Below are 22,868 nucleotides of genomic sequence, written 5' to 3'. Positions count from 1 at the left end.
ACCAGAAATAGTGCATTGAAATGCATTTCACAGTGCCGATGTTTGGGCAACCCACAGAGAACGGTGATGCAGATAGTTTAAGAATCAAATGTACTGTGTTACTTGCCTGTGTGCCAATAAAGATTCATTTTTGTTATTTATATAAAAACATGTACCCCTTTAAGAAAAAAAATGTATCTGTCTTTAATTTCTCTAACATCTTGGCATCTTACAGACACATAAAACTGTGCTGGTCATTATTACATCTCCATCTGAGTTCAGAATGTCCACAAATCAAACTCATTAATTTACATCACACTATTGACAACGAGTCTCAACATCTTTACATTATTCCAGGTTACAAAAATGAGGCAAACAAAATGCTTTAAATATGGGTGAAAAGAAGCTCTTCGTCGACAAAGCCCTCAGGAGAGTCTTTTCATCAAACATTGTTTGGATATCTGCCTCTTCGGTCCACGATTATTCACATGATCCACCATTATTTTTTCGGCCCACTATTATTCACATGATCGAAGAATTAAATAAGGGAAACAAACAACTGAATATACATAAAACTTAAAAAAGAAAAAAAAAAAAAAAGAAGAAGAAGCTACCTCAAGGAATACTAAAGTGTCAGCGTGGAGGCTGCATGACTGATAACACGATTGACCCAACCTGCCACCAGAGGGTGATCACAGTAGATGTTTCTGAGAGTTTACATAATCCATCTTCTTCTTCCTCTTGTGGTCACTGGTGCGGCTCCGTGTGCATATGACGGTCTGTTAGTTCGTTTGTGCGTAAAAAGCTTCTGAGGTCTGCATGCAGAATCAAGTCTGTAGGTCTGCGGCAGAGACGCGGCGCTCCGACCCCTCCGGCAGGCGCGCGCATCAGGGTTTGCTGACGTGCACCTCACTGGCGCCGCTGCCGTTAGTGGTGGTCGTGATGATGTACTGCGTGGTGGTCGGCTGGCTGGGCGTTTGCTGCTCCAGCTGTTCGCTAGGAGCCTGGGCATTGCTCTGGGGTTGCACCGTCTGTTTGGTCTCCAGCTCGGTCTGGCCGTCAGAGATCACGTAGTGCGTCTGCAGGGACCGAGATGAGAGTTGCACAGAATGTTAGCCACCCCATCGGCCACCATGTCAAACGACGAAAAGTATGAGAACTTGACGATGCATTTGGGTGATGCCGTTTGAAGATGGATAAATGAGAAAACATAGGCTGCGTTCAGACTGCAGGCGAATCTGATTCAAATCAGATTCCTTCTCAAATCCAATTTTTAGGGCTGACTGTCCACACTGTTTTTAGCAAGTGTCCAAATGAGATTCTAATGAGATGAAATTGTGATCAATGTATTCCAGTGTAACTCACCGTCTTCACCTGGTTGCTGTTGACTCCTGATACAGGTGTGCTTGTTTCAGCTATCACATATTGCGCATGAGGTAAAGCCATCATCTGAATTTCAGATGCTGTGAGACCCAAAGAAATGAATACATATATGGATATTAGACTGACAGGTGCATCTTTGAGGCGTCATCGCTTGCAGTGTGTGACTCACAGTAGCCCCGGTAGTTCCAGTTCCCGGGGATGTAAGCGTGCTGGACCGTCCCCTGCTGCTGCTGCTGCTGCTGCTGCTGCTGCTGCTGCTGCTGCTGTTGAGCGCCGCTGCTCTGCAGAGTGTGGCTCTGAGCTAGCGTCACGGGCGTCAGCTGGGTGGGGCTCAGCTCCTGACTAGGCTGCTGGGAGGTGGGGCTTAACGGCTGACTTGTGACCTGAGAGAGGGAGAGAGAAAGGTCAGCAGCACAAACAGCCCGTTATCGAACTTGCAAATGACTAATGTGTGAAGTTTACCTGCGTCGACGTCTGTCCATGTCCGGAGGGCTCGGTGACCTGGATGTGTTGCACCTGAATAGAGTGCTGGCTGTAGCCGTGAGGGTCCTGCAGCTGGCCGACATCCACTGTCTGGTGCTGGGAGTGTGGAGAGGAAGCCTGTGCAAGCAGAAAAATATCTTACTGGCTGACACATTCTCAATCACACACACAAAAAGAATTTAGGCACTGCTACATTTCTCATTATTGACTCAAATGATAGAACATCAGATTGTGGGCCTTACCGGAGCCACCTGCACCACTTGCAGCTGGATGTGTTGAGGCTGAGACAAGGTGCCTCCTCCTGCCTGAGAGACGGGGATGTACTGGATCCTCTGGTAGTCTCCCTGCGGCGTGCGGTAGTCGGTGGTCAGCGTCTGAGAGAGCTCCGTCATCGCCTGAGTCAGCAGATCTGTGGTCTGTGAAGAGTGCCAACCCACAGTCAATATGAACTCGGATTTGTCTTAAATATAATTTTTATGCCTCCATAGAGTCCAACTGTTTCACTAGTTATCTGTAATTGTGTCTGTCCCTTTGTTATGTACTGTTGTTGCAGCCCAAGACCAAGTTCCTTCAGGACAATAAACTATATCTTATCTTAATATATATTTTGTATCCAAGTGTGGGTAATATGGGTGAATATGAACATGAGTGCAGATAATTGATTTGTTTTGTGAATTGTTTCTTCTTTACTTTTCCCAACTTAGCTAAATCTGGTACAAAACATCTTTTGTCTACTTGAGACTGATGTTATTTTGAACACTGTCCCGGATACAAACAAACTAAACCACTGTATAAAACATTTTCCGGGCCTGCAAAAGCCGTAATTGCCCACCAGATTTATACACTGACCCCTGGAAACCCTTTTCATATTGCTCAGACATGTGTGGTATGCAAGTCTCAGGCTCTCCTTCTTACCACTACAGCCTCGGCTGTGGCGCCGTCAGTGCTGATGACGGCGGGGGTGCTGCTGATGACGGCCGTAGTCAGGGGGGCGTGGATGGTGTTGGCAAGTTGCGCAAACTCTGGATGCTTTTTCCTGATGTGCTGAACCATCTTGGTCTGAGGTTTTGAAAAGAAATGCAGAGAGTTTGCAGCAAGCGTGGGAGACGTGGGGTGAAAAAGAGATGCATGGTGCTCATATCTGCACACAGAGTGCTGCGACGTGTCCCGCAGGTAGATCATCGGAGGCATAGTTACCTTGCTGCTGTACTGCTTGGCACAGTGCGGGCAGCAGACAGGTGCAGAGGCGATGGTGCCGGTCAGCTGGGTGTGGGTGCTCAACATGGGGTCGGGCTCTCCGGGTGCAGCCGGACGTAATTTCCGGATGCTGGGAGGCAGTTCAGCCCCGGGGTGGTTCTTCAGGATGTGAGCTTTCCTCTTACTGGCACTCTTATACACCTGCAAAAGGAAGCAGATCAAAACGTTCATAATGTCATGAAGGTTTCGTGTTTTAAGTCCCAAAAAAAAAAGAGAAAAAATTAAAAGCTTGACTGTTTGCTTTAGCTCACTCTTTCCAGAGTGCTAAAAGTAAGGTGGCAAACCTTGTCGCAGTACTGGCAGAAGTAGTCTCTGTTGGGCTTGATGATTGGCAGCGTCAGTTCGGGCACGTCGTCGATGCGCATCTCTGGATGTCGCTTGGAAAGATGATTAACCTGCGGCACGCAAAGCAAACAGTCGGCCCAGGGGAAACTCACATCAATGAGTAAATCCAGTGTCTTCACCCACCAGCATCCCCCGGCGTCTGAACCCCATCATGCACAGCCTGCACTTGAACATGAAGCTCTCGAAGTCGGTGGCGGCCACCTTCCTCCCCTTGACGGCCTTGGAGCGGTGGTTTCGGTCGGCTTTCTTGGCCTCTCTGTCGGGGTTGTGCATGCGCTGCATGTGCTCCCGCAGCTTATCCTTCCTCTTCAGACCCAAGGAGAGAAAGAATCGACCCATTAGGACTCGGACGTATCAGACAAAAGGCCTGAAAAATGCATCTTACCTTAAACTGTTTTCCACACGTCGAGCACAGGAAGTCCTTGCGATCGGAGTGGCGTAACATGTGCAGGCGGAGCTTGTCAGGGCGGCAGAAGGCCTTCTCACAGTTGGGACACGGAAAGATTTTCTCAGAGTGGAAGCAGCGGATGTGCTTCTTCACCTGTGTGGGACAAGATGATGCAGTTTCTTTTTTTTAAACCAGACTTTTCCATCTTCGATTTATTTTAAACTTCCATTTCAAAGAAAAATGTAATAGGATTTTACATCAACCAACCTGGATGAAGTCGTCAAACATCTTCTTGCAGGCAGGACAACTGTAGCTGCCGTCCACTTCGTGCACGCGCACGTGCTCCTTGAGCAGGTCCAGCCGCTCAAAGGTTTCGGGGCACAAGATGCAGGAGAAGGAGCGGCTGTCCGTGTGCATCAGCAGGTGGTCCTCCAGGGCCGAGTCGCTCATGAAGCTCTTGGTGCAAACGTGGCAGGAGAAGGTGTAGGCATCCCGGCCGTGCACCCGCAGGTGCTGCTCCAGCTTGTCTTTGTCCCGGAAGGCCTTGCCGCAGTGGGTGCACTTGAAAGGCCGGAAGGTTTTCCGTATGAAAAGGTGTTGCAGCGCCGCGTTCTGCAGGTGCAAAACAGAGACTTGAGAGTTACGATGGGGGGGGGGAATAAAAGGTGGTCTTTGCCGGTTATCTGACGGGGCGCGAGAAGCTGACGGATGCAATGGAGTGTGCAGGAGGAGGCATACTCTGATCAACAGATGAAAGTTTACGTTTTGGCTAAATGGCAAAAGCAGTTTTCTTTTCAATTTGTGTTTTTCACGGCATCCCACCTACCTGCACATCCATCTGCTAGGAAAGCAACGTTTAGGAAGAGAGACACATTTTATTTTTTTAAAAAAAGGATCTCAGATCCCCCCCAAAAAAAGGCCAAACAATCTAACCAAGAAGTTTAACGCAGTTTTGCTCTTACTCGTATCCTCTTGGCGCGGCGCATGTCCTGAGTTGAGAGCTGCGGGTCTGGCTGGGCGCTCTGTGCCGGGTCCTCCTTCAGAGGGGCGGCTAAGTCTGCGCTGAGGGTTAGAGTGGCAGACTCAGGCACAGACTGCTCGGCTGCAGGAGCTAGAAGCTGGCTGTCAGCGTCTTCGGCCGCTGCCTCCACCTCTGGTTCCATCTCCACCACCTTCAGTCCGTTCTGAGCGGCTTCGTGTTGCTCCTCCAGCGGCTTCTCTGTCAACTCCAGCATCTCCTAAATTGTGGAAAGTTAGATGAGAAGGTGAAATAAGACAACTGGAAAAAGTCTTTTGCAACATTATATGAGAGAAAAGTTATTCCATACTGTTGTCTTGTCACCGCCGCTGTCTAGTTGTGGATCTAGACGTATAAATTTAGGAGGACGTCCTGGTCTTCTTCCTGCCCCGAATCGCTTCCTTCCTCTTCCTCGACCTCGGCCTCTGCCTCTGGGAACGGAAGGGAGAAGAATTGTGAGTGGGGCACGAGGGCGTCTGTGCATTTAAAATATTCGACAATAAGAAACAAATGTACCTGCTAGCAGAGTTTAACTTGTCATCGTGCATGTTAAGATGCTGCTGCAGTTGCTCAGAGCTCACAAAGCGACGATTGCACTCGTAACAAGGCCAATTGTTCTCCTGCTCGCGTAGCACTGAAGGGACGAAAAGTCAGAGGAAAAATAACCAACTGAGAAGTTTTCATTTTGTTGAACTGTTTAGGATTTAAACCATGTGTTGCTCACCTTTTCTTTCTTCTTCTGTAACATTGTGGATCTTCTGATTGACGAACTCTGCGTAGGAAGCTGCATACCACACCTGCACCAGTATGTCCAAAGACAACACTGTAGAAAACAGTGCAACAAATACAGAACAGTATGGCCTGAACAACACATAGCAGAGCAAATGCACCGACCTTAAGTTCTTGTTTAGGCTGGATGTTTTTGATGGTTGCGTAAAATATCTCTGAGCCATACTGGTAGGCCACCAGGTTCTGCTCCAGGTGGTTCTGTGCAGGTCTCACAAACATCAGCCAGTTACAGCTCTCCTCATCTGACAGGTCCAACCACAAGTCGTCTGACTTCTGCCCATCCTTCTCTGCATCCAGCATGCACAGCTGAGTCAACAAAAGAGAGGAGGGACTCAAACTTCAAATCAGACCACAGAGATGTTGTCCTTCTTTTCGTTGCAGGTGTATTTTATTTACTTTGAGATGAATGTAGTGCTCCTGCAGCTCACTCTGAGGAACCAGCGGCGCCTCCACAGGACCGAACTGCGTGCGCTTTGGGATGCGTCTCTTGGCGAAGACTCCACCCAGGAAGCGGTCGACGAAGAGGACCAGCGGCAGACTAGCGCGGGCTTTGGACACCACCGGCCGGTTAGGGATGGGGTGCAGAGGGCCGTGCTTCAGACACACCGAGGGGTTGGCACTGTTACACTCTTCACACCCTGAATCGCACAAAAAGGAAAAATTAAGAGAGCATGTTCAGTGTTGTAGCTACCGGGGGTCATATTGTGGCCTAGTTCATGTTTAGAACTGGTCCAAAGAAACTTACAATTAAAGTTGTTATAATAGCGTTTTCATATGCAATTCTATTTTTTACTGAGTCAAATGGGATACGGCTGCTGTGCCCCACTTTTTTAGTTTGCTTTACTTGAATTATCCTTAGTGTTTGGTTGATGTCCATGACTTTTAATAAAACAGAATAATGGGACATACCTAATTATAGTGAAGAATTGCATGAAATAAATGTAGAACTCAATTGCTGGCAGATTCCAAAAGACTGGTTATTTCTAATTGCTATATTCAGTTCTTGACATCTCTGCAGCTTCAAATGCACGCAACGTATGACATCACTTACAGAGGTTGTGAGGGTTGAACGTCTGCGGCTCGAGAGGCTCCCAGTCGTCCATCTCCGAATCCTCGTCCTCTGAATCGTCTGTGGTGTCCGTGGCCCCGAGTGGACAGGCCGGGGGCTCCGTCATGTCGGCCATGGAGGGGAGTGAATTTGACGCGGACAGCGACTCCTGTGTGCGAGTCAGTCCACATTATCAGCACATACTATACTATACATTTCTTTACCATTTACATACATTTACATACTGTCAGCTAACTTGAAAAGACTGAACTCTCTGAACTATGATGTAGTAGAATACGTGCTTACTTGAGGAACCGGCTCCAGAATGGCTTGGGGAGCATCTGTAACATTGCTCAGAACATGCAGATTGGCCGCGTTCATGTTCTGTCCACTGGGCAGCAACACCGTTACCTATGAATGGAATCACATGATTGTGGTTTTCATCAAACAACATACATTTACACACAGAAGGAGAAGGCAATAGAGCATTGCAATGTCACCTGTTGGGTTGTACCATCCTGTTGAATATAAGCCACTTGGGGCTGATCAGCAAATACCGTCTGAAAAAAAAAAAATTGGTAAAATCATTTAGGACAGTTTGCTTCAAGTCAGAGCGTAAACAATAAAGTCAAATAATACATGCATGTGTGTATCTAGCAATACAGCTGCTTTAGGTCAAATACCCACTTACCTGACTGCCATCTGCAGGGTGTATGTAGACCAGTGTGTGTTCCGTCGATTCCACAGACGTGTAAGAGTTCCCATCCGCAGTGTAAACCACCTGCTGCTGTCCCCGGTCCACCTGATCTCCACTGTACACTATCTGAGCCACTGTGCCTCCTTCAAAATGCACCTGCAATCCATGTATGTTTACAACACAGTGACCTGTTAATTCTACACATGCACTTAGTATTATATAAGGTTCATGTTTAACAAATATAAAACACATATGGAAGAGTTTTGTTGTTGTTTTTTTAAATCACAAGGTGGCAAACTGTTCTGTTTGTTTTCATTCATTTGAAAAGTATGCAGGGTAAGTTGTGAAAGTTTTGCAGACCTGAGCATCACCGCCTGAATCACTGCTGGCAGTTTGACTCCACACAGCGGAGGGCTCCTGTTTGGTTTCCATGGCAGCAAGGTGCCAGGCCTGACACCCACCACTTCACCTATCACTTCAGTGTGGTGAAAGGGTGGCCTACATAGATGAAATCAAAATACAGAGGACTTGAGGGTTTGTGTTGTTTTATGCACATAAAAACAAACTACTACTACTACTACCAAATGGCGTAATGGGACAACTACTCCTTGGTAGATTAGATGAACATCGTTGTGTTTTAATGTAGTGTCTTCAGTCTGCTGGGTCACACATTAGTTCATTCACCAGTTTAAAGTTTAGGGTGCTTTCATTAAAGGTTTAGCATCGGGTCAGAATATTTGTGGCGAACACTTTGGCACTCGATGAAACATCATGAACAAGCATGAAACGGAAAATCTGGTCCTAACCAGGCCCGGAATTCCCTCATGCCAAAAAAACACTCCGAAATAACCGGCATGTCACTTGGCGTGCAGAGCGGTCACACAAGACTCAGCGGGGGTGTCAGGGGGAAAACGCGGGCAACGTTAGCCCGAGAGGCCGCTCGGATAACGGGGTCGAATAACGACCGCATGTCGGTACAAAATCCAGTGCAGACCGTCGACACGCTCAAAACATTTGGATATGTACCTGGCGAAATTAATAATAAATTCGATTCCCCCTACTTTAACCCGCAGGTTCTCGGTCCCAACTGGACCATACCACAGAAAACAGCGCCATAGAAACCCGGGCATTTACCGCACAGCAGCACTAGCATAACGGCTGTGTAGTCCCACTGTCCGGCCCATGTTGGAGCCGAATGTCGCTTGGCATGCTTCAGGACATGGATCGTATTCTGCGACATGGTTCAAATATAAAATAAACGCTCCGAGTGACTAGAATATTATGGGAAGACCCACCCGTCCCCACATTCTAGTTGAGCCCAGCCCTTCAAAGTGTACTGCGAACAAGGAAGAAAACGGCTCCATTTTGGGTTGGACTAACAACAACAGCCATGTCCGAAGAGACCGAACGAAAAAAATATTATTTGTCTGCTGGAGCCACAGCGTCAAAACAATCCGCACATTTGATTTATATAAACTAAATGACAACATCACATAACGGCTTAAGAGCGAGCCGCGCAGAAATTCTTCGTTTTCTTAAATTTTATCGAAAGCGGAGAAGTTGTTCTTACCTCAAAATGGTAGCTGCAGAGACGGTTACATTGCATATATTAACATAATCTGCCTGGCAACACGCGGCAGCGTGTGTTCTGATTGGTACTTTAAACTCTGGAGTAAAACCAATGTGATAAGGGAAAATAATTGTTAAAACATACTCAAAACATTTATTAGATTCATGGGATAAATGAAAAAGGCCAAAAGACTGCTGTAATCTTTTTTTTAATCGAATTTGATTGTCAGTGTTTCAAACTAATAATAAAGTCGCTTATTAGATGCACACCTGATGAGACACTGGTCCTCAAATACGGACACAAAATAGACATTTTTTTCGGGATAGTTTATTCATATAAAACTACAGCGGATGAAATATATTTTTGTAAAGGTTGGTGATGTATCAAAGGGAGTATACATGTGTTGATTGGTAGACAAAAATTTGTGTAGTGTTTTGTAAAATGTTCACGCCGTCCTGTTCAGAGAAACTTCATTGATGAATGTACTGAATATATGTATTATTACTGTTTACGTTCTCAATCTCTGAAGCCCTCCACTGGTCAGCAATCTTAACTGCAATCTTTACGTCGTCCGGCGAACACCAATGCGCACTGCCGTCAATTCCGGTCGGTACTTTCAAAATAAAATATTTTAAACTTGAAAAGGAAGTTCTAGTGTGGGTTTTTAGTTTCTAATGGAAACATGTACGACACGCACAAATACACAAGTTTAGTGAAGCAATAAATGACTGGAAAATGGAAAAAACAAAAAACTACCAGCCTTCAGAGTTCATCATCAAGTGTTTCTATATGTATAAATATGACGAAATACATTCAAATCTTTTGTAAGATTAGTACAGTCAAACATAAAATACAAACTCAAAAAAAAATGTATGTTTCAAATTGAAGGATGTCATGCTGCAATACTACAAAAACCACGATACAATTCTTGTGCTGAGTAGTAGTTTTAATGTTTTCGGTGAGTAGATGCAAAGGCCAAACTAACCAATTCCTATTATCTGCGTTGTGCAGTGACCCAACTTTTTTTTTCTTTTTTTAATTGCAAGCGTCTTTAACTGCTGCGTTGAACGTTTTTCAAACTTACAGTACGTTCACCTTAATTCCACCTCCTCGCCTCCACATGACTCGGATAACCAGTGAGCGGTGCAGTGGAAAAAGCAGAACTCCATCTTGCCACTTAGGGGCGCAGTGTGCTCTTGGTGGACAGGTGTCATGCGAGTTCTGCATGCCTTCCGAGGCAAGCGGTGCACGTCGCGGGAGCGAGCTTCGTGGTGCCCATGGAACACAGTGACATCAGAGACGTGGTTGAATACGAATTCGGTTATTTCTTTGTCAGAGACTAAACATTCAACACACTGTATCACACAATGTTAAGTCATCAGTGTTGATGACATCAAATGACTTTGATCAGCACAAAATAAAACATTCTGTTGTGTAACTGTGTGAGTATCTTTTTCTGTACCAGCTGAGTAAGAGGTCAGAAACTTTGTGTCAAATCAAAAGTGCACAAACTGCCAGCTAAAAACAGCATTTCAATATAAAGTGTCTCAAAATAACAATAAAGGGTACATCTATCACACAAACAGCATTTTGACCTTGTCTAGCAATGCATGGTCCACTTATTCCTATTCTGTGTGGAAGAACTGTAATTATGTTGCTATTGGTATGGCTGTTAGTATGACTGAAGACTGTGGTGATTGATTTATTAGTGCAACGGAGGTCTCAATAAAAAAGCGCTCTCTATGGGCCGGACTCAGTTTGGTCGGTCGGTTGATGCTTGTAACTTGCGGCAAATGTCCATGTGGCATTGTTCCTCCTTAATTTGTCCATCTGGTTTATCCAGGCCTTTGTAAGTGGCAGTGGCAGCGGCAACAGGTTATAGGCCCAGAAAGTAGACAAAGTTAGATACCTAGTAGCAATGGACATTTCAAATTAAACAGGTACACGTACAGTGAAATATTGGAAAGTGCTTTTATATTTTTCCCCTTTGAAACATCAAAGTCATCGTTGTGTAACTGACAAAACAAGTAGCCCGAGTTTAATGGAAGTCTGACCATTGACAAAGGATTAACCAGTATCGTACTGAATGACGTCTTTGTGTTATGGAAAACTTTTATATATTTTTTTCATTTATTATTTTAGTTATTTAGCTTTATTATTAATTGTTAATTTATTTTTATTTTTATTTTTATTTTTATTTTAGGTTGAAGATCTTTTTATTGAACATTTTTCGGTATAATAATTATGTTTTTAATCAAAAAAATTTTATTTACACGTTTATTTCATTTCAACCCGCCAATTATTATTTTTTTAATTTTGGCACTCCGGCGATTCCATACTGTGTGGCCCAAACTACTACGAAGCTGCGGCGGTGCGCGTTCCCGCGAGGTGCATCGCAAATCTCGGCAGGCGCGCACATCTCGGCGCGACACCGGGGCCGTGCAGGGGAAGGAGGAGCCGCCAGAAGCAGAGCAGCCACGCCGCGGACTCACAGCCCCACATTTCCAGAGGAGAGCGACAGTCAGTCCGGCTGCAACACTTTCAGCCGAGCTCGGGTGACAAAACAAGCGGAGCAGAAACCGTGCGGCGCCTCCGGAACGCATTCCCGCGTTGTTTCCAGGACTTGTCTTGCCTTTAGACTGTGCCGGACGTCCCCTGTACACGTATAGCACTCGGGATATAAGTTATTTACAGTAGGGGCGCACGGTGATCCTGGAAGATGGGTTCAGTCCCGGCGATATCTGTCCTGTTTTTGGGCATCGTGGTTCCAGCGCTGGCCAGCTATATTGAGGTATGTAATCTGAGTGTTGCGGGATTTATTCTGTGCCATGTTCGACTTTGATTTACACGCAGTGCAAAAAAAAGCAAATGTTCTCGGCCTGCATTATGTCCCCTTTTATATATATATTTATTTTAAAATTGCTGATGTCCCGACGAAAACAAAATTATTTCCCAGTGTAGAGGTTATCTGCATTTCAAACAGATACGATCTCTCACAAAAAAAAAACCATTTTTTTTTTATGTAGTTTGATTTAAGTAAATAATATAAGTACGATCTCACTAATCGGGTTTTCTGAGTAGTTTCAGATATTTCGTGGGTGTTGGTTGAGGGTGGCTCGGTGTAACTCCTTGCTAAACATTAACACGTCTGTCTCCGTTCCGTACCTCATTCTCTTGCACTGATTGCAGCTCTGTGAGTTGCGTGTACAAAGTGCTGCTGACGGAAGGGGCCGCAACACGACATGACAGACCCCCTTTGTCGCGCCTTCTGCAGGTCCTGAAACAACATTTCCGTCCTCACATTACCCATAGACGTTTAAAAAAAAAAAAAAAAAAACTAACATTGTATTAGAGGGGCAGACATCCTCTTCCTATTTAAACGCTGAGCTCCAGGTTTCCCTGTGTCAACAGGAAGTCCCCCCTTCTTGTCGTGGATACAAGCAGACGACCCCCCCCCATGCTCGCTGTGGCTAGTTTAATGTTGGGTCTAGAATATGGAGTTGTCCTCCTTCACAAACACACCCTGCAGTAAACGTTTGGATAATCACGGTGGCCTATTTTTCTGCCGCTGGCTCACCAATCATTGTCCCAGGTCAACACACCTGCAGTGCCTGATGTATTAGGAACAATCTGCTTCCTCATCAGCAGAGTAACTGTCCTGCTCACTGCTGAAGCAATCGAGACTGAGCTCTCCCCACCCCCACCCCTCCCCCTTCCAATGTAACTCCTCTCCGTGCTGCACGGTGCAAAAAAACAATATTTATCCTTTGTGCTCCCGCATTTGTGTAAGAAGAAAAAAAAAAAACTCTGCCATTTTAGGGAACTATTGGCTTTCATTGTGTGTAGGGAAATGATGGTTATTATGTCCTCAACAGAATCCATCCTCTGCAATGATTGCCTCCCCAGTCAACCTTCCCAACCGCACATCGATAGCACACAGTCTCCCCCTCAGATGATTAATGGATGGAGTCGGTGCATTTTTCTGATCAGCTTCCAGATTAAATTGCCAATTTATGGCGTCGGCCCCTTGCTCTCACTGTAAGGTGGATTCAGAGCGAGGACTCATGGGGTTTCAGCCAGTTTCTCTCCTGAAGGGCAAACCTTTTATTCTTTGTTCGATGTGTCGCGGATGTTGAACAAAAAAAAATTCAGGGGAATAGGTGGTCTTTGTTTTTTGCATCATACACAATCCGAAACACATACCTGGACAAACCAAACAGGAACTTAAATAGGGTTGATTAGATATGACTGTTCCTTATAAGTATGGGATTACTGTATTTTTCGAACTAACCCCATTTTGAGAAGGTCATTTGGATAACACGGCATCATGTCAGGCTGTCATTTCCATACCACAAGTTCCTGATTGTTGAGGGGGCTTCCTGGTTGCGCTCAGCACTTTCCTCTGCAAACCGGACCAGTTTTGAAACGTATCAGCCGATGGCTCGAGAGTCCCATCCCTCCTCGGCCCTGCTGTTGAGCCGGTGCACACAGCGCGGTCGTATATCGCCGTGCTGACTGCACTTTGTCCCCTAGACCTTGAGCTTCAATTTACAAGCCAGCGAGAACTCCTGAGAGTCACGCGCCATGTTATTCCCCCGGCCTCCACGGTTTGCCATCTCTGCGTGTATCATGATAGCCCCCCTCTTGTCACTGGACCAGCGTGACCTCCCTCCACCCCCTCACCCCGCCTCTTTTTTTGTTCTGTTTTGTTTTGCACTTCCTCTTTTGTGAGGGTGTTGTGATTGGCTGGTTACTTCAGCTGTGTAAACGTTTCTTGTTTTGTCGGATACCTGCGAGAGGGCCAGATTGTGGCTTTTGTTTCTTCAGCTGTGCCTCCTCGCCGCAAAAAAAAAAAAAAAAGCCTTATCTTAGCATCTTTATATGCTGAAAAAGAGGTTTTGCACCAGCGCATTTTCTTTCTCTATTTCATTTCCTGTCCTTATTTTGGAGTTCATTAGCACATTAGTCAGCGGGGTGCGCTTATATCTCCGCGTAGGGTGAAATCTTGGCACGCACACCGCCAGGTTTACCTCCAGCGCCGCGTCACGTTTGCCGCGGCGGCAAAATCCAGCTGGATTAATTGAATATAGTGTCTGGAACAGTCGATGCATTCCGCACATTTAATTCTCTGCTGATTCAAGCATGCAGAGATCATCATTGCCGTGGCACGCAGCAGAAGAATGAGTGCGTGCTGTTACACAACGCGATATCGGGCTTTTGTGCCTGACAAAAGAAAAAAAGAGGATACAATGCTTAATGTGAGGAGCACGTGAGTGCAGGGTGGTGGCACGCACGGCTCGGCCTTTTTTCAGCGTCCCCCGCCACCTGGGCTAATATTGGTGGACTGGCTTCATCTTCAGGTTGCAAACATGACCACGGCCTGGGGCTGTGTTGCAGATTCAATCCACAGAAGTGCAGATGAGACGGGTGCTTGTGCAGCCGGGGGAGAAGAAATAAGAGCCAGAATTCAACACGAGCAGATGAGACGAGCGCGGCGCTCCGCTTGTTGCAACTGGGTTGCAGCCCTCTTGCAGCAGCATTGTTCGCCCTGCGTACAGTCCAAAGTGTGTGCGTACTTGCCCCCCGGTGAGCCGGTGTTGATATGCCACTGGGCTCCTGTGCGCTTTCATGTGCGTATTTGCTGTGGATATGCGCCGATAGTGAACAATGGCGCGGGGAATGAATGGCCCCAAGTTGACTGTGATTGTCAGGGCGGGTGCTGTGGAGCAGCCTGTTAGCAGGGCTGAATGGTTCCCTACCAGGGAGGGGCGGGGGCAGGGGGGGCTATTGTGTGCCCCCTGAAAAGCTGGGAAAGCCCAGGGTGTCGTTACCATACAGGGGTGATAAAGATACCAAGCGGAGACAAGGGTTAAGGGAAAAAGAAAAAGCCGACTGTTGGGTCTGTTTTCACGCCTTGTGGGATAAAGTGGAAACAAAAACAACAATCGGTGGCACTTGCTGCTGATTTGGTCCCTCGGCACGTCGTCGCGGGCGGGCGGGCGGGCGGAGCACACAAAGCCTTGCGTAGGCGCCGCCGCTCTTTTGCCTCTAAGCTGCCAAGGTCGCCTCTTTGACCTCTGCTCTCTCGCCGTGTCAATCAAGACCAAGGACCGGCCTGACATGTGCTCCGTCAGCCGCCGCCACGTAAAACCCCCACTCGCCCTTGAATTTGTAGATTAGCACCTTAAACCTCTTCCTTTTTCAATTGTTGGGACGGCCCCGAGAATCCTCTTAGCGGCAAGAAACACATGGTGCTTACGGACCTGCGAAAGGAGAAGCGACTAATCCTGGGGACTTACCCATCTCTCAGTCTGCTCATTCTTTGCTCCTCGCTTCACCCCACCCTCCCTCCCCCCTCCCGCCCCGTGTAGGGTTTGCCACAGTGACTCGCCCACTCACTCCGTCAAGCCCTCATTTGCAAACCCTGCGGAGTCGACCCGACTTCAAAGTAAAGTGGCACCAAGCCCAAGTGACTCACCTGTGTGTAATTTCAGCGGGGCTGGGGTTTGATGTGTTCACCGTGACCTGGAGCGGGAAGTGATGCCTGATTGAATCTTTGACCTTATTCTCATCTTATTTTTATTTATTAAAAAAAAACAAAAAACACCATCCTGCCTTTTCGCAGTCACGCCTCTTCCCTCTCCGTCCTCGTCTCCTTCTCAGATGCCATCTCGGCTCCTCTTAACACGTCGGGATTTAAACCTTAAACAGCCCGGCCTCGTCCTCGCAAGGCTCAGATTTACCTTTGCAAAGTCTCTAATCATCCTAAACGTTCGGATGGCGCCGTGCAATTATGAGCCGCGCGCCTCGCGTGTCTCCTCATACCTCGTGAAATATTTGGATGCGTGCGCGCACGCGGCGGAAACCTCCCGTCTCATCACATATTTAGTCCCCTTTCTTCCTCCTGAGCCGGAGTGCTCGGCGCCGCGGCGGGCGGAGTGAGCGAGTTCAAATCGGCACGTCGACTCTCCGTTTCCTTCGCGCCTGGCCCGCCGCCACGTGAAGGCCACCCTAGCCAGCCTCTCTCGTGTTCGGGTTCGGCGGTACACCTGCGTCTGCCGTGTTCTCCTCTGACAAAAGGCCCTGCTGCAGGGGGTGGCTAACATGAGAATTCCTTTTGTCACTTTATATGCCAGAGTGCTCAGGAATGCGTAGCCCGGAGTGCGACACGCTCGGCGGATCGCTGCGCTGCGAGCGTCTCGTCTGCCCCAGCTAGCATAATGACAAGCAGAGGGACCGTGGGACTGCGAAGAAAGTACGAGAAGAAGAGAAAAATCTCATTTTTATTCTCCAAAAAAGAACCCCCCGCTATGCCATTATTTTTTCATGCATGTTTTTTTTTTTTTTTTTTTTTTCATTTTTTCTCGAGAATAAAAGGGTCGTCATCGTAGGCGGGTTAAACCCCATCACCCCTGTGCGCAGCGTGTGTGCGTGTGTCCCTGTAGCTCAGTGAGTCACTCTTGCTGCTTGGGTTTTTCTTGCCATGAATAAAATATCTGCCGTGCAATCTATGACTTATAGGGAACTCGCGTCTCTGTTTATGGCACCCTTCGGTCTCACCGTCATTGGCGGGGAGACGGTCCCCGTGTCCTCCCACTCGTGTCGTTTTCAGGTACAGGTCCCCCCCCCCACCCCTTTTCCTTTCTGTAAGATCAGTGAGTCATCGGCGGCTGGGGCGAGGCCGGAGCCGAAGACTTCCACTGCGCGGAGTGAAATGGAATGGAAGCAGCCAGCTCGGGGATCAAAGAGCCAGTTTAGCTGTGCACGGCAGACATTGTTTCCTGATGTTTTTTCGAGCCCGTTTGCAGCAGAAAATGCAAGCGCGGCGACATCAGTGGCTGTCTTCGTTTCTCCCAGCACCGCGTTTGAAACCGCCCTCGGCTGAATTTCAAACTTCAACTTTAGTTGATGTTTTTTTTTCTTTTAGTGTTTTGTTTATTTGTTTGATTGCCTCATTCTCAGCAGGAGTCCCACTGCGTGTGTGTGTGGGTGTGTTTGCATCTGTGTGCGTCTGCGTGTGTCTCTGCCTCCTCGTGTATATTTTTGTCTCCTTCTTTCCTCCGAGCGACGCCGCCGTCCTTGTTTCCTCCGTATACGCGAGCGGCTCACTGGAGGCCATTTTTTTGATGTTTTTTCCATCTCGGCGTCGCTTTCCCCCGTGCTGCAGGATTTGAAGACTGTCAAATGTTGTTGTTTTTTTTCTCCCTTCCTGTGTTTTGTCGATACGAGAGAGACAGAAGAAGTCCTGTTTGATCAGGCTCCTGCCACACCGTATCTGCATGCCCAGGTGTACCGCAGATTGGTGCTGGCGGCGATCGGAGGAGGAGGAGGAGGAGGAGGTGGAGAAGGAGGAGGAGGAGGAGGAGGTGCTCCTGCCCTGATAAGCTGGCTGCCTGAATGGCAGGCTGCCCCCGCTGCTATGCTGCCCTGTTTTGCTGAACAACACTAGCAGAGGAAGAAAAACAACAGAGCGTGTTGGTTCCAGCTTTCCCTCCCTCCCTCTCCGCCCGTCTTCCTGCTTACCGAGCTTCCTCCACATCCCTCCTCGCGTTTTTTTTCTCCTCCCCCCCTCGCCTGCCGTGCAAGTGGTATCATCCAGACTCAACACAGGCACGCATGGAGTCCATCCTGGGTTTTTTTTTTTTTTCCTTTCTTTTTTCTAAAGTCTATCCTTTCTCTGCCTCCTGAGAGCAGAGAGAAATGAAAATGTCAGAGCGGTAAGAGATAGAAGCAGTGCAGTGAAACCGAATACCCCCAGAGAGAGGCCTGTGCCGCCGCCGCCGCCACCATCAGTGGTTCAGCTGTGTTAGCGGCTTGTCTGATACAGCGCTTTCTCAAGGAGAAGGTGGCCAAGGGCAAACGGCGGAAGGATGAACTATTAGAGACACAGACAGACGGAACAAGGGAGGAGTTTTAACCAACAAAGAAGCAAAGACCCTTTGATTTGGACTCAGAACCTTGTCACCTCAAAAGAATTATACAAGAATCTTCAAGTTCCCATAACCTGCAGAAATTCTTATTGCTAATGTCACACAACTTGTGAATATCCCATCAGTGAACTTCCAGAAATGTCTTTTTTTAGCTCTTCTCACACAGAGCCCTGGTTTAGTGCTGGAATTTTCCAGGGCTGCTGTTTCTTTCCACCAACAAAACATCAGTGGAAGCATAAAACCAAGCTTGTATAAGGGGGAGGCTGTAAACACAGGGCTAATGATGCTGTTCTCTGGGCGGTCTGGCCTCTGCAGTCCCGCCTGATCTGACGCCGTGGCGAAGGCAGACATTGTTGCGTAATGATTATCTGGCAGCAGAGGGTCTGACGGAATTAACACAACAGTTGTGCTCCCAAGTTTGTTGTGTCGCAGTTGGCCAAGACCCCGTCTGGCCCCGTCTATTATTTTAACTTAGAAACAGCAAAATTTGACAGAAACTTGAAATGTGGCTGAAATTGACTTGTTTCTACAATCTCAGCAAGGAGAGACCTTGAAGATGATGAAGAAATGAATGAATAGTGTCTTTGTGAGTGTTTTTTCGAAGCTCTGGGAAATAATGGACATTGTCTCACATCACCAGACTGTGGTGTTTATCATTTCTCACGTGGGCTCATGCAGCCTCCTCATCCTGTTACAATCCGTGCTCCTCTTTATTTCCCTTGAATATGGCGTGCAGTTTATAAGACCTACAGCTTTATGATGTGAAAGCAATAACTGCCACCTAGAGGAGGCCAAAGGGAGCAACAAGTATGTTGTAAAACTCGAAGCGATGAATATTTGTTTCCTGGGTGTAGAGGTTGCCACTGGAAGTCGATACTGTAAAAAACAAGTTAGCCAACATGCTAATAGCTACAGCTGCATGCTGTTACTGTGGTGTGTGTTTGGTTAATGTCTGATGAATTGCCTTTACTGTGGAACAACAAAAACCTCAGAAGTCAACAGAAGTGTGCAGTTTGGGACGCACTTTGCGTTTGACATGCTGACCACAAGGCTCTGGTCAACTTCCTCGAACCCAAATCAAGTGACCAAACCACATTATGTTCCGCTTACACTGACAAAATGGAAGTGCAAACCTGAGCAGCCGGAAGAAACATGTCTGGCTTTGCCATCTTTAATAAATACCACGACGACTCAGACACACACACACACACACACACACACACACACACACACACACACACACACACACACACACACACACACACATTTCCCCTTCTGATGAATTTACAAACAAATGAATGCATTGTTCCCACAGTGGTCAGCCTGCCAAGTGTGTGTGTGCTGAGAGTCAGTTCATCGGCTTGTTATTGGTAGTTCTGTTGGCTTCGTTTAGCATTCTGCACCAAACCCCTCTCCTCTCTCCTCATATGACAACTCGGGTGGCTGAGCTGTGACCCTGATAATATCCACGCAGAGTCTCTCATGTTAATTCTCTAAATAACGACAGTAGAGGTTTCTGTTATCCATCTGAAGGAGTCATTAAAAGTCCATTTGCAGCCATTGTCTTTTTGTTCAAGTGCACGTTGCACCGTGACGGTTGTGTCATTTGATTGATGTCATGTGAGAAGAGTTTTTTTTTTTTCATCTGTACACTCCACATAATAGCTCCCTGAAATGCACCCCCATTCACCCAATCCCCCACCACCTTAATCATTACAGAATTGACACGCTGCAGCCCCACACCTCTATCAGCCATTTTGATCTGAGATAAAACCCAATCAAGTGCTACCATTAGTTTGATGAGATATGAATTTGGCCCCCAGCGCCAAATCTGAAATAGTCTGCTGTTTTCCGACAAACCCATTAAAAGTCATTTGATCTCCTGCAGCTAATTATAGAGCTCTTTCTGCGCAGCTCCCATCGCCTCCACCGGACTCCACCTCCTCCGTTCACCCTTCCACCCACCAACAGCCCCCTTCCGCGTTCATCACATCTTGACCTTAATTTACTGCAGCTGAATAATTATCATTGCCTTGTAATTGAGGCACCGCGAGCCGACTCGGAACACTCTGCATCTCAGTCATGGGCATATTTTCTTGTTCTTGTTGGTTGTTTGAGTTGTGGTTTTCCTCACAGAGAACAAACAATTTGGTCATTCAATCTTCTGGCCCTGTTAGTTGTGTTAAAATGTGCATCTGTTCAGTCGCATTAAGATCAGATTCTGGGAGCAGAATCCAATTTTTTGACATGTTGTGCGCCAAGCCTTCAATCCAAATAAACCATTTTGCCTGTGCCAGAGGCGTCTAATTTTCTGGAAATACGGTACCAGACGAAGAGCAAGGCTAAGTGAGTCAGTGAAACACCTACTACTGTATATGCTGCTGAAAATACAAAAGAAGAAAAATAAAAACTTGTCGCTCTCGTTGCACCTGGCTGTCCGGCACTTCAGGGGCTTTTTATCATTTCCTCTTTATTTATTTTAAAACAAACCTCTGTCGTGTGTTCCTCGCTGCACGCATGACAGGAAGGAGAATTGTACTGTGGAAGGAGATCATAAAGTTACAATTGTAGCCATAAACCTCGTCTCAGCAGAACAATGTCAGCCTTGTCGGTTGACAATCTCTCAGCTGGCAAGCTTCTTATCGGACATGGCATTAATTTGTTTACCTGCGCATTTATTATAACTTGGAACATGAAAAGATATCCGCGCTCTCCTTGTGTGAACAGCACCGGTGATCTGTTGAGCAGTTCCTTCTTCTCGGCTATCGTCTCCATCAGCTGCTCCCCTCCCCCGCCGTGATCCTAATGAGTCAGTGAGGGCAGGACAGGCTTAATGACAGATAAGCATATCTACACTACATGCATCACTGTCCCTGCGCGGGATGGGCTCCCTTGCCGGGAGCGTGACGGGCCTAATGCAGACAGACCGTTTCTGCGTTGGGCTGCCCAGGGCCTGCAGGGGAGATACAGGAGCGTGTAGCGCTGCAACCAGAGCGCAGATTCATTTAAAATCGGCCCGGGTGGTCATGGGAGACCTGCTGGGGGATGGAATATAATTCGAGCGGTGCCTGCAACTCGCTCCCAAGTGGCAGTCAAGTGGAGTTTGGGGCGGTTGCGGGGGGCTGTGATCAGCTTGCACAGTGGCCATTAGCAAAAGAAATTTAATAATGAGGAAATTATACACTCGTAATTATGCTGCAGCATCGTATTCGCTGGCGCACAAGACACAACATGACTTCCGGAAGCGCGTGACCAAACATCCCTGCAAATTCAACTCGCACGTATTTCCTGGCATCCGCACAGCCAAACCGCGTCGGTATGGCAGCAAGACGCTGCGTTTTGCTCCACTTCCTCCTCCTCCTCCTCCAGAAATGTGAGGAACAGGCCGCCAAACATGGCAAAGAGCCCGAGGCGTCTACCTGGCCTCAAAGCGGCCCAGATACTAATCTGATTGAGATACTTGGGAAGTGCTCGTCAGAAAGATTATTTTGGTGGGGGAAAAAACTTGGTAACATCAGAATGCGACTATTTTTATTGACGTCAGTCATCAATTATTTTGAGTTAAAAATGAATAAGAATGAATGTAAGTGACATTTATGGGTTTTTTTGTGCAGGTGAATACAAAACTAGGTAATGTTTGACATTGTCACACGGTCAGCATTGGGAAAGAGGTTAACATTTTTACGCGTGAAGTAATTTAGCAGAACATTGCACATGTGCTCATTTCTTAGGTTAATCATTTTTGAAAAGATGGACTGAGGCACCAAGATCGCGACAAGAAATATTAAAGGTGCCATATTGCACAATATTTTGTTGTTTTTTTCAATATTGAAAATAATTTTCGACTGTCCAGTGATAAAAGTTAGTGCTTTTCGTTATTTGAGAAAGTGAGTGCTGTAAACAGAGGGATAAATACCCTTTTTCTTACAGGTCTATAGCGTTTTTCATTTCATTATGAATTTCGCAAGGCAATGTCACAGTACAGAGTAAAAAATAAAGACCTGAAAGTCAGTGTAATATGGAACCTTTTAAGTTAAATTTTAAGCACAACATCAAAGTTTGAACTTCTGGTCAATCATTATTGAACGTTACGTCCAGAGCCCTCGTGTCACACCAATAATAGCTGCGTCACCAAAGCTGTCCTCCTGTCTTCAGCATTCCTCGCTGTGCAGTAGTGGGGAAAAGGTTTTCGGACACCCTTAAAATTCTCACTCCCAGTCATTGTCACTAAATATATTGCCAGATAATATTGTTGTGTGTTTGGCTGCAGTAGAGGCACCGGAAAAAAAGGAAAATCATTTTGTGTCTTTTTGTTAATACGAAGAAGTAGTAGTAGTAGTAGTAGTCGAAGTACTAGTAGTAGTAGTAGTAGTAGTAGTTCTTGTACTCTAGATGTGTTGCAACGGACATCATCTTGCTGAAACGTCCAGTTCCGAGCTGGACAGAACAGTGCACATGTGGCATGTGGGTAGATGTCAGTGACTGAAACACTGAAACAAACTCGATGAAATAAACTTGGAGACTTGACGCTAATAATTCTCAGCGCCAGACGTCACAGATGCCCGAGGTGTCCAAAAAACTTTTTTTTTTTCCACCACGGTGCATGTGTCACCCGCTGGCATTCCTCACAGTTGGATCTCTGCATGGGAAAGTGCACGACGTGTCCTTGATCTAGACCCCCCTCCACCCTGCTGCCTCACCCCTCCCCTCCCCCCCCTGCCGCTCCCTGGCTGCCCTCCCACTCCCGCACGGCTCGGCCGTGACTGGCTGCCAGCCTCGTCGCGACGGGACGTGATATTTCCGTGTTGTCCTTGAAGCGCCTCCTTCCTCACCTGCTCACCGTGCCGCCTCCCCCACCCACCCGCCCCAGCAGCGCCTCACACTCCCCCGCTCCCTCTATCTGCCGACGCAACTCAACCTCACACTTGAGGACAAATTGGGTTTTCTGTTTCTCACTTTGTTCCCCTGGAACACGCCGTCC

General features: G+C 47.1%; 2 protein-coding genes across 8 annotated transcripts in view; one reads left to right on the top strand and one right to left on the bottom strand.

Annotated features, from left to right (window-relative positions):
* Positions 1-158: 158 nt before the first annotated feature.
* On the bottom strand, positions 159-9,053 carry prdm10 (PR domain containing 10). 4 transcript variants are annotated; one of them, XM_076036679.1, is made up of 23 exons: positions 8,958-9,053; positions 7,748-7,885; positions 7,382-7,543; positions 7,191-7,250; positions 6,997-7,101; positions 6,694-6,859; positions 6,039-6,280; positions 5,748-5,948; positions 5,578-5,650; positions 5,370-5,487; positions 5,164-5,284; positions 4,798-5,073; positions 4,103-4,447; positions 3,833-3,988; positions 3,571-3,753; positions 3,387-3,497; positions 3,043-3,243; positions 2,761-2,904; positions 2,088-2,261; positions 1,825-1,962; positions 1,532-1,745; positions 1,345-1,442; positions 159-1,058 (listed from the first exon to the last, which is right to left on the bottom strand). In XM_076036679.1, exons 2-23 carry the CDS (start codon positions 7,817-7,819, stop codon positions 867-869), a joined length of 3,552 nt encoding a protein of 1,183 aa, XP_075892794.1. In that variant the 5' UTR covers positions 7,820-7,885; positions 8,958-9,053; the 3' UTR covers positions 159-866. The 4 variants fall into 4 exon arrangements, with proteins under 4 accessions (XP_075892794.1, XP_075892798.1, XP_075892796.1 ...); XM_076036683.1 differs by having other exon boundaries at positions 1,354-1,442; XM_076036681.1 differs by lacking the exon at positions 8,958-9,053 and adding an exon at positions 8,683-8,921.
* A 2,359-nt stretch (positions 9,054-11,412) lies between these two features.
* aplp2 (amyloid beta (A4) precursor-like protein 2) overlaps positions 11,413-22,868 on the top strand; it is a 54,484-nt gene continuing 43,028 nt past the window's right edge. The window contains exon 1 of one of the 4 annotated variants that reach the window (XM_076036677.1): positions 11,413-11,748. In XM_076036677.1, coding sequence (XP_075892792.1) covers positions 11,677-11,748 — 72 coding nt within the window. In that variant the 5' untranslated portion in view covers positions 11,413-11,676. The remainder of the gene's footprint in view (positions 11,749-22,868) is intronic. The other 3 variants (XM_076036675.1, XM_076036678.1, XM_076036676.1) reach the window with 3 other exon arrangements.

The sequence above is a fragment of the Nelusetta ayraudi genome, unplaced genomic scaffold, assembly GCF_046127955.1.
Source record: "Nelusetta ayraudi isolate G7.1 ecotype Tasmania unplaced genomic scaffold, CSIRO-AGI_Nayr_v1 ptg000048l, whole genome shotgun sequence".
In the NCBI taxonomy this organism is placed as follows: Eukaryota; Metazoa; Chordata; class Actinopteri; order Tetraodontiformes; family Monacanthidae; genus Nelusetta; species Nelusetta ayraudi.
The sequence above is the reverse complement of the archived record's forward strand: the minus strand, read 5'-3'. Positions and strand labels throughout refer to the sequence as shown.

What these genes read in the sequence shown, in the direction of transcription:
- prdm10 (XM_076036679.1), bottom strand. Translation starts at nt 7,819, where the DNA reads ATGGAAACCAAACAGGAGCCCTCCGCTGTGTGGAGTCAAACTGCCAGC. An exon ending in TGTTTGACGACTTCATCCAG is followed by an intron (nt 3,989 to 4,102) that starts GTTGGTTGATGT and finishes TGTCCCACACAG; the next exon opens with GTGAAGAAGCACATCCGCTG. An exon ending in CCACAGCCGAGGCTGTAGTG is followed by an intron (nt 2,262 to 2,760) that starts GTAAGAAGGAGA and finishes CACTCTTCACAG; the next exon opens with ACCACAGATCTGCTGACTCA.